Below are 9813 nucleotides of genomic sequence, written 5' to 3'. Positions count from 1 at the left end.
AAGTGAAGCAGCAGCAGTTGTGCCCAGGTCACTCACCTGAAAAGACTTTGGTGGTTTGAGCCATAATTAATTTTAAAGTAGCTGCTACTTGCACAGCAGTAAGAGGTTGTGCTTGTCTCCCTTTAGACATTTCCCTCTCCTCTTTTCTCCTCCTCATTCCTCTAAGTAGGTGCCTTTTGAAACCCTCCTCTTTTTAGGTTTGAACTACCTTTCCAGGTGACTGGAGGTGGCTTGGTGCTTTGAAGGAGAGAAATCTAACACTTATTCCCTGCTCAGCTCGACATAAAAGTGAAGCAAGACCAGACCTGGTAGTAGGTTCTGTAGTTGTTACCAGAGCATGAAGTGTCAGCAGTCCTGGGGTGGGCTGGGTCCACTTCTTATGCACATCTGTCCTAGACAAAGTTAAAGGACCAGAGAGGCTTTTGTTCCACATTTGCTTTCTTTGGGCTGTAAGCACTTCCCTGCTAGCACAGCCACAGCTGCTGGTGGAAGACTGGGATCAAGGCAGAAATCTTGGCAAATGTTCTAAGGTAAAGAGAAAGATAGGAGCAAAATGCAGCATGAATCAATGGCCTTTAGGATTTTCCAGCTCTTTTCCTGGCTGAGGTATAAGGCACTCTGACAGTGACCTCCCTGGTCCAGAGCTCTTGCTCTTATTTAAAACGGATGTTGGGGAGAAGTGTCTAAGCCAGCTGTGCCCCAGCTGCACAGCTGGTACAGCTGCTCAGTGCTTGGCAGCCTGCCTGGACCTGGAGGCTGCTGCATGACCTGCTCTGGAGGCATTGCTCCAGCATGGACTGTCCCCATAAATGGTGGGTGGCAGGCAGCTGCCTGAGATGGGGCTGGGAGCAGTGCAGCTGCTCTGGCTGATGCCATCATCAGCCCTTGGAGGGAGATTCTGAATAGGCAGCCTCATTTCACACCCTCCTCAGGGGAGGCCACCCACAAAGTGCCACCTTGTGCCATCCTGGGGGTTGGCATGAGAGTGATGCTTGTGGGACAGAGGCTGCCGCTTGCCAACACTTGTGGCACTGGAAGGTGTTCTGCAGCTGCCCAGGGAGGTTCAGCTTCCATGATTCCAGGTGGCACACACTGCTTCAAAAGCTCTTACCTAGTGTTCTCCTTATTCATATATGTGTGTGTATCTATCCAAATAATTTTCAATGGTGGTATCTTGGAAGATGTCTAGATGAAGTTGTTTTCCTGTTACTGAAGTTGTTTTCCTGTTCCTACAGCATACATATTACCTAGGTTTGTTCCTTTTTAATAATTTTTAAAAGAGCCACACTTTCCATTTCTCTTATTTGTTTCTTGCAAACCTGTTTGGTAAAGCTTTGTTTCTAACTGTCCCTATTCTTCCCCTTGCCTTTGATACAATTACACTCAAAATCTTAGACATTGAGATTTTATCTTTAGCATTTTTCCCTTTAAATTTTGCATTGCCTTTAATGGGTCAGTTAAAGTCCCTCTCAATTTCTTTGCCTTCTACCATTTCAAAGATATGTATTGAAAGTATATTTTATTTTCTGTAGTCTTAACTGATCCTTTGTGGCATTGTTGGTTTTTTCTCTATTTTCTGTTAAAAAAAAAGTTAAAAAAAAATCAATCTTTCAAATAATATCTCCCAGAACCATATTGACTTTTTCTTAGTCCACTCCAGAATATGTGTAAAATAATTCTTTACTTTAAACATTTTTTGCTCACGATTTTCCGGCTTACTTTTGCACTTGTTGATTTAATATCTCCCCTCACTCACTGCTTATATTTACACTGAACATTTGTTTTCGTTTTTGGGTTATTGTTGTGTTCAGTGCAGTCTTATCACATGGAGTGCAAGTCAAATAGTCTGTAATTGATTGCACATTTTCCTATCATAATTAGCTCCTGCCAATTAACTTGTCATCTTGTTGATAGGATTATTGCTATCTGTATGCTGCAGTAATTGTGCTTACTGAGGGATATTCATGCAGTGGTGCTGATGACTGCAATAGCTGGAAATTGAAAATATAGTTTGAAAATCTATAAAAATATTTCCTTAATCAATCTCTTCTCTTCTTACACCAATCTGTTGCACAATGCAAGATATTATTTATCTCTACTGTTGTTTTTAATCCCTGCATTATTACCCTATTTAACAGCTGCACTATTCACTGTGAGATGGTTTCTGCACAAAATGGGATGTTTCTCACTATATTGCATAATTTCTCTTCTGGAAGAGGAGTTATGGGAAAACCTTCCCTGGTTTTCAAGAATCACTGATATGAGGAATGGAGATGTTTTATTTGGACCACTGTGTTTAATTGCTGCAGAAGAGGAGCAGCTCTGTGTGGATTTGCCTGTTTCCTTTCCAAACAATATTCTGTGGTAATGGCCACAGGTACCATGTTTAATTAATTATGCTCAATGGGAGGAAAAAGTACTTAAATTTATTTTAAATCTGAATTTTTCATCAAATGACAGAAGTTGTTACATTGTGAGATGTAGCGCATAACATATTCATCTTCTGTCTTCCTTTTTCCTGGACCTTGTCGTCACCCTATTTTCAATCAAGGCATCTGTTCCTGAAATGAGGAGTTGTTGCATATTTGATCACTCCTTGGTTGAATTAATTCCTTTCCTCTCCCCGCCCCTCTTCCATTTCTTCCATTTCTGTTTCTCTTGCAGGAGGTCTGGTGCTGTGTGGATTTACTACAGATTCATGTGGTGAAACCACATGAATGGTTCTTTCTTGTTGTTCTCCTTCTGCCTTCTCAGACTGCCCGTACACATTGTGCTGCCTCTCTACACACCTCATACAAGGACACTGACCCCAAAAGCGTTATTTTCTTCCCTGTTCTCTCTTGCCTCTGATATTTACCAACAGCTGTAATAAAAATATTTTAAAACCTTGCCTCATATACATCCTTGGACCATCACAGGTGTAACATATCCACCATGAATAATATACTGTTCTGTTTGCGTCTTTTACGGCCTCTAAGCATGGAGCTTAATGTCATCATTACCTGCTGTAATCCCAAGACCTCCTTGTGGAGCAAGAACAGCTCATTTCACAGACCAGTGCTGGGTGTGCATAACTGGGGCTTGTTGTCTCCTTGCTATGAAATTATTAATCTACTGCTTGATTGTCTGTTCCCATTGCAGCTTCCAGAGTGGTGTCCTGGGATGCTTCTGGAAAAGTCCAGTGGCAAAGATCCCTGTGTGTGAGGGAAGAGTGTTTGCAACCTGCCAGATTTCTGAATGGGGCTGTTTTGGGCCCTTAGTAAGAGGCAGCAGAGCGCTTAGCTGAGTTTATTTCCAGCTTTGTTGCCTGCCACTGCTCCTGGCCACAGCACAGTCCTGGAAATTTTGGGTCAGGCTGCGATGCAGGACCTTGCCCTATGCCCATGACCTCCCCGCTAAGAAGCAGCAGCGGGAGGGAATTCACTGGGAATTCGTGTTTCGACTCTTACCTCTTCCCAGCAGGTCTCGGGGCTTCGGCTCCCTCAGGCAGCGCTGCGGAGGCACCTGGCAGCGGTGGTGTCCCCTTTGTGAAGGGACAGAGCCGGGCAGAGGCGGCGGAGAGTGGGAGCCAAGCGGTGCCGGCCCGGGACAGAGCCCGGCGGGAGCCCCTCTCACCGGCGGGGGGAACGAGCCCCTCTGCACTGGCCATGAAATCAGTCATGTGTAGGTTTTTGTCCAGCCCTGGGGGGTGGGGGAAGGAATGTGGGTTGGGCGAAGTCTAGGATTACACCACCGCTGAATTTTTTCTTTCCACACTTTAAATAGCCAGCACCTTTCGGTCCTGCCTTCGCCTCTCCCTTCGCCCGCGCCCCGACAGCGCCGTCCGCAAGGTAACCCCGTTCGCTTCTGCCCTGCTCCCCGTGTTCCTCACCCTACCGGGGCTGCCGAGGGTGGGAGGTCATGGAGCATTTTCTGCCTGTTTAATAATTCTCTAGTGTGACGGGGTCCTCCCAGCCATTTCTTTCGGCCGCTGTCAAACGCTTGCTCGTATTTCTTAGCCCTCTTCATGTCCCCAGGTGCTGTATAGAGGGACTGAGCCAGGGGGAGGGGAGAGGTTGAAAGCGCCGATTTGCCCTTTTTTAGTTCTCCCCGGAGAGGGGAGAGTGTAATTTTCTGCCAGTGCCTTTTCTTGAGCTCCTGGCGAGGGAGTTGCGGGCAGGGATGAATGTCAGCGTGAGGCTGGGGGAGCACGCTCGGCAGGGCATGGAGGAGGCTTGAAGGCTGGCACTGTGGGGAGAATGTGCCCTCCTTGGCACGAGGTCCTCAGCAATCCCAGCTTTGACACTGGGGATTGGTGAGAACAACAGTCCTCACCCTTTTTGCTGTAGAACTTGGCAGCCAGCGGGATATCTTGCCTGGAAGGGACAGGCTCAACCCTCCATGATCCTTCTAAATGGTGTTCTCTTGGGGGTACCTGGGGGAAGGTGGGACAGTGGAGTGGTGCCCACCTGCTCTCTGCTGAGTTTCTCTTAGCACAGATGTATTTAGAGATGGTGCCAAAGGATTTGAGAGCAGTACTGTGGGAAGCTTTGCGGGAAACGGGCAGATGTTTGGAAGGGTGGACCTTGAGAAAGGCAAGATGCCAGATGCCAATGACTTCTGCACACTTTATCCTACTGTTAGAAGGATAGCACCATTCTGAAAATCACCTTTTCATGTAGTCTTGAAGATTGCCAGCAACAGTTGCTGCCATCAAAAGGATAAACTTGCTTTCCTATCATTTCAGTTTGTTTTCTTCCTGTGTCCAGGACTTCTGTGTGCTTCATGGTATCCATCACATGGTCTGTAAAACCAGGTCAAGGCAACAGAAGAGAAACCCTTATAAAATATCTTGTCAAGTATTTGATCCTGCTGTCATCCCACTCCAGCCCTAAGTCTGTTTCCCACACCTCACACAGTGGGAGCTCCAGCCTGAGCTGCTGGGTCTTCTTTGTTACACTGGGCTTAGAGGATGGGCTACAAACAGGACTGTTTTGAGATGTGGCAATTTAAAATAATGAAACTATTACTGGCTTACAAGGACTAGTTTTGGACTCATTAGTGAAAATGCATGTGTACTCTTAGCACCAGCAGGAATCTGTATGAGGAGAAAGGGAAGGACAATTTGAGATGTGTGTGTGCATGTCCTTGCCCCTCTCTTGCCTCCCATGGTCCAGATTTCTGCATTTTTGCATGGCTTGTGCTGAATGTAATGAAAGAAACTCTTTTTGAAGGTGGGATGGATTACAGAGTCCCTGGTGCTGTCAGCAATGGTGAAATGGTGCCCACACACCCTGGCATGGAAAAGGAGAAGGAGGAAGAAGAGGAGAAGGACCAGACACTGGAGCGTGGTCAATGGAACAACAAGCTGGAGTATGTCTTGTCCGTGGCTGGGGAGATCATCGGCTTGGGAAATGTCTGGCGCTTCCCCTACCTCTGCTACAAGAACGGCGGAGGTAAGTGCAGCCAGGGCCACCTGGTCACCAGCACCACTCCACCATCCCTCCCAGCTCCTCAGCTGTGCCCATAAGTCTGAAGAGGAGGTGCCAACTTGCCAACATGGTGCTGTCGTCTGGGCCCCGACCAGGGGCTTGTTTTGAACCCAATGGGACATGGATAACAGTGGCAATATCCCAGGGTTTCTGACAGCTGTAGCTGCATTTCCCTGAGATGGATGGAATTTCCCCCTGCTCCTGCTGGTGAAGTGGGTGGCTGTATGCAGAGGGAAGGCTGGAAGAGCCAGGACAGAACTTGGCTTTCTGAGCCATGTGTCTTACTTCAGGCATCGCTTCCTTGAGGAGCACCAGGCATCCTGTGCAAATTGGATGGTGGGTCCTGCTGGGCGAGCAGGGAGTGGTGTGAGAGGCCACAGGGCCCCAGCATCTTTGCAGGCTGTGTGAGCAGGAACTCGGGGGACTCCCAAGAGTTCTTGAACACAAGTCTTGCTCATGTGTGTGTCCGTGGAGAGCTGGCCCCTGGGTCCTGGAGGCAGGTGGCAGGGACAGGGTAGAGTGCAGTGATTTCTCCTGCCTTGGGGTAGAAATACAACACCACTCCCGCCCCACATGGTATTCCCTTGGCATCTACAGAGCTGTAAGGTGTGGGAGAGGGAACCCCTGCCTCTGATCCCCACAGAAGGGCTGTGGGAGTGTGGGTGGATGTGGCTGATGCAGAGACAGGGAAGGAGGGTGTTGCTACTGGCACTGAGGTGTGAGAGCACGCCAGTGCTGCCCTGGCTGTGCTCAGCCATCCACCCCTCGGCCAGGCTGTACTGCGCCTTGGCAGCAGACATGGGCTCGCTGTGCAGGTGGAGGGTTGCTGCGGGCTTCCACGCTTTGTGACTGCCCTTTAAAGGACAAAACTTTAAAAAATGAAAACACCAAGTTTTTCTCAACTTTGGCTCGCAGACATGTAGAGAGGGAGCTGCTCTCTCTGTCTGGTGATTAGTTGCTAATTGGGCCCTCCAGAGGGTCAGGGGAGAGGGGAAGCGGTGGGTGCTTGGCTGGGAGGTGGCAGGGAGTGAGCACTGAGGACCCGGGGCTAAAATCCCCTGGCTTGAGTTTGCAGTGGTCTCATGGGCCTCACTAAACTGCTTTCATCCCAGTGGCATAAAAGAGGATTAAACACTGTTTAACTACTTTCACGCCGTGCTTTCTTCGGTGCTTATTTCTTTTTACCAGGTGATCCGGCAGTCTCTTTCCCTGTTAAAAAAGGAGACTTTTCCCACATGCTCTTTTTCTATGGGAAATGCTTCTTGGCTGCTTATTGAGCTGTGTCTGGTCCCACTGATGCAAATTTCCTTGGGTACTATTCCATCAATGGGAGCAGAACCTGCAATCCTGTCCAGGCAGCCCTTGCTCCTGGGTGCCAGGGAAGAGCTCAGGGTGTGCTCTGGGGAGAGAGGAGCTCCCATGTGAGCAGCAGAGGCAAGACTTTCTGGCCCCCTTTCCATGAGGTTAGAGCAAGGATGGTGCATAAGACTCTTGCATGGTGAGGAAACAGTTTCTGTAAGATTTCTCCTAGAGCAGAGCAGTGTGATGAGGTAGTGCAGGACACAAGGCTCCCTCCTGCCTCATGGAACCCAGCCGACTGCAGACAGCACTGTATCAAAACCCTTGTAACATCTCAAGTTGAATTTTAAAAGTTCTCAGAGGTTTTGCCTTATACTTCTTTAGAAATGCTGGTCCAGGCACTTGCTTCTCCCATTCTTCTATAAAGTGCAGGGCCTTCATATAATTTCCAGGCCCAGATCAATCACAGCACTCCCATCAATCTGAGGTAGTTCTTCCCTTCTGGATAATTCCATTTCCCTTCTGAACTGTGTGCAGACAGTGGTGATAACTGCTCACAGCTCCTGCTTTGCCTAAATATGAGCCTCTTCAAGAAACAGTATCTGCAAAATCTGAGTTATTTAAAGAGCCAGTCACTCTCCCTTTCTTTAGGGATATTTTCACATAACAAAGGAAGAGTAGTCCCTTACATATTTAATGCTCAATATATGAAACCAAAGCCCTACATAGTAGAGAAAAGCAACAAAGAAGAGTAAAAAAAGTGTTCTTTGTGTGCGTGTTTGCTCTTGCTTTTGCCTGCAGTGGCAGGGCCAGGCCCTCCCTGGGCAGGCTGGCCCCACTGATTGGGAAATACCAGGGAAGCCTGTCTGGTGGTGTGGCTGCCAGCACTGCACCCCCTCCCCAGCTCCCCACACGTGCCAGTCCCAAGGCCCCTCACTGCTGAAAATGAGATGGGGAGGGCACTGGGGATGGTTATAGAGTAATTTCTGGCTGTGTCCCCTGCTCTGCCAATTGATGGGGGCAATTTAAAGAACACAGACACCTATAGAAAGAATAGCCTTATTCAACTATGAATATAAAGGTGACACAAAAGTAAAATTATACATTCAATAAAACTACACACTCGGCTTTAGCAACAAGCAAAAGGAAGCAAGGTAACGCACCTAATCATTACTAAATTAAAGGATAGGGATTGGGAAAGATACATCAGCAATTACCTAAATACTTGTACCATCATCCAGAGTCCACAGTCACTGGGGAGCCCTGTCCCGTAGTGAGGACCTGGGCAACCCTTCCCAGCAACTGGGAAAATCCTACACAGCGTGTCCACCTGTAGCTGAGGTCTCCAAATTAATCCTGAAAGTTGTTTCAGCGTTTATAGGCCCAAATCAGTAAGTCAAAGTGACTTGACAATATTTTTAGCACAGAAACACCTGGATCTGATGGCACATGGCCTTACCAGCATGGGCAAGGGTTTGGCCAGAGCTCAGGCCTTGGCTGGGAAAGTTTTCCCCTAAAATACCCTACAAACAAGCCTCTGTTCATGACAGTTGGGAAAGTTGCTTAAAATTATGTTTCTTGCAGATAACTACACAAGTTTATACAGAGCTAGCATAAATGTCTTTATCATATATTTTTAGCTAAATAATACTGACGGTATTAATGACAAAGTGCTCAGGATTCATCCTCTAAGTCAGCTCTTGCTGAGGCTGGTTGCTCAGATCTCAGTACACCAATCTCCCCACCTGGGATGTGAGGGGATTAGGGCAGATTGCAGAGACATGTCTCTACAAATTTTTTTCTCTCCACCATAATTCTGTGCTATTCTACAGCCTACATGTCAGGACCTCCTGAAACTTGCAATAATCACAGGTTAGGGGACAGGCCAGAGTGCAGGCTGCAAATAAGGGAAAACTGGGCTGAAAAGCTTGTCTTGCTGCCTCAGAGACCTCTCCTGGAGTTTAGTTAAATACAGACTTTTATATGACAACCATCTTTCTTGGAAACAGGCTTGACTTTCATGATGATATGATTTTGTACAAGTTGGGAGTTGAAGGGACGGTGTTAAGACAACCATTTCCCCTGCTGTTTACCTTCACCAATTTTTGTTTACAGTATATGGGCAGATGTGCATTGTTCCTGCAGTGCTGCCAGGTATCACAGAATCACTGAGATTAGAAAAGGCCTCTAAGATCATGGAGTCAAACCATTAAGCCAGCACCCCTTTCAACTCCTCTTTGTCCACAGTGAGCTGCCAGGGTGCTTTCCCCGTCTATTTTGTTTATGCTTTTTTTTTTTTTTTTTCCCAAGAAGCAGGTGCTGTGGCTCTGTACCCAGCTGAGATGAGCACAGGGTGGGAATCCCAGCCAGCCCCCAAAGTGCCCCTTCCCTTTCCCAGTCCCTGCATGCTAGCTAAGCTTCTTAATGAAATCTCCTGGGTTTTGAGTTCTTTCGTGCACCAGGATTGTTATTTCCCATATACCCCCACCAAGCTGAGCCCAAAGCCAGTTAGCATCACACAGGCAGGGAAAAGGCACGGAAACCACAATTAGTGCCTGCCTGGGTTGCCACCTCTGACTCTGCATGCCCTCTGAGCCCCCCACAGCCAAGATGCTGCTCTCTGCTTGAGGCTACCTCTTTCCTGACCTGTGTCCCTGCCTTTCAGCACAGCTTGAGTGGCTCCAGTGGCACATGATGTGTGAGTGGCACATGATGTGCATGCACCATCTTGTGGGGCTGTCTCCTATGCTCTGTGGGGTAAAGGCCATTACTGCAATTAACATTAGCCTGGGGTAATCAAAAGCCTGAAACATTTAATCTCTTCCTGCCTGTTTTGTGACAGGGCTGGAACAGGAGGGCAGCCCTGGCTGCTGCTGTGAGGTGCATACTTTCCTGCATTACTTGCTCTTCCTTTGCATGTCTGCTGCTTTTTGCCAAGAAAATGATTGAGCAGCCCTACAAACTAGGCACAAGTGTCAGTCTTCGTGTGCTCCTCAGAGCCTTGGTATTGGCATCCATGGGTTTGTCAGCTTATTCAGTCACA

The 9813-nt window shown here is 47.8% G+C and overlaps 1 protein-coding gene across 2 annotated transcripts in view; it reads left to right on the top strand.

Annotated features, from left to right (window-relative positions):
* The first annotated feature begins 3742 nt into the window (after positions 1 to 3742).
* Positions 3743 to 9813, top strand: part of LOC110472986 (sodium- and chloride-dependent GABA transporter 2) — a 31167-nt gene continuing 25096 nt past the window's right edge. The window contains exons 1-2 of one of the 2 annotated variants that reach the window (XM_077783284.1): positions 3743 to 3830; positions 5214 to 5435. In XM_077783284.1, coding sequence (XP_077639410.1) covers positions 5219 to 5435 — 217 coding nt within the window. In that variant the 5' untranslated portion in view covers positions 3743 to 3830; positions 5214 to 5218. Of the gene's footprint in view, positions 3831 to 4134; positions 4295 to 5213; positions 5436 to 9813 lie in introns of those variants that run through there. The other variant, XM_021535196.2, reaches the window with a different exon arrangement.

The sequence above is a fragment of the Lonchura striata genome, chromosome 5 (assembly GCF_046129695.1).
Source record: "Lonchura striata isolate bLonStr1 chromosome 5, bLonStr1.mat, whole genome shotgun sequence".
Lineage (NCBI taxonomy): Eukaryota > Metazoa > Chordata > Aves > Passeriformes > Estrildidae > Lonchura > Lonchura striata.
The sequence above is the reverse complement of the archived record's forward strand: the minus strand, read 5'-3'. Positions and strand labels throughout refer to the sequence as shown.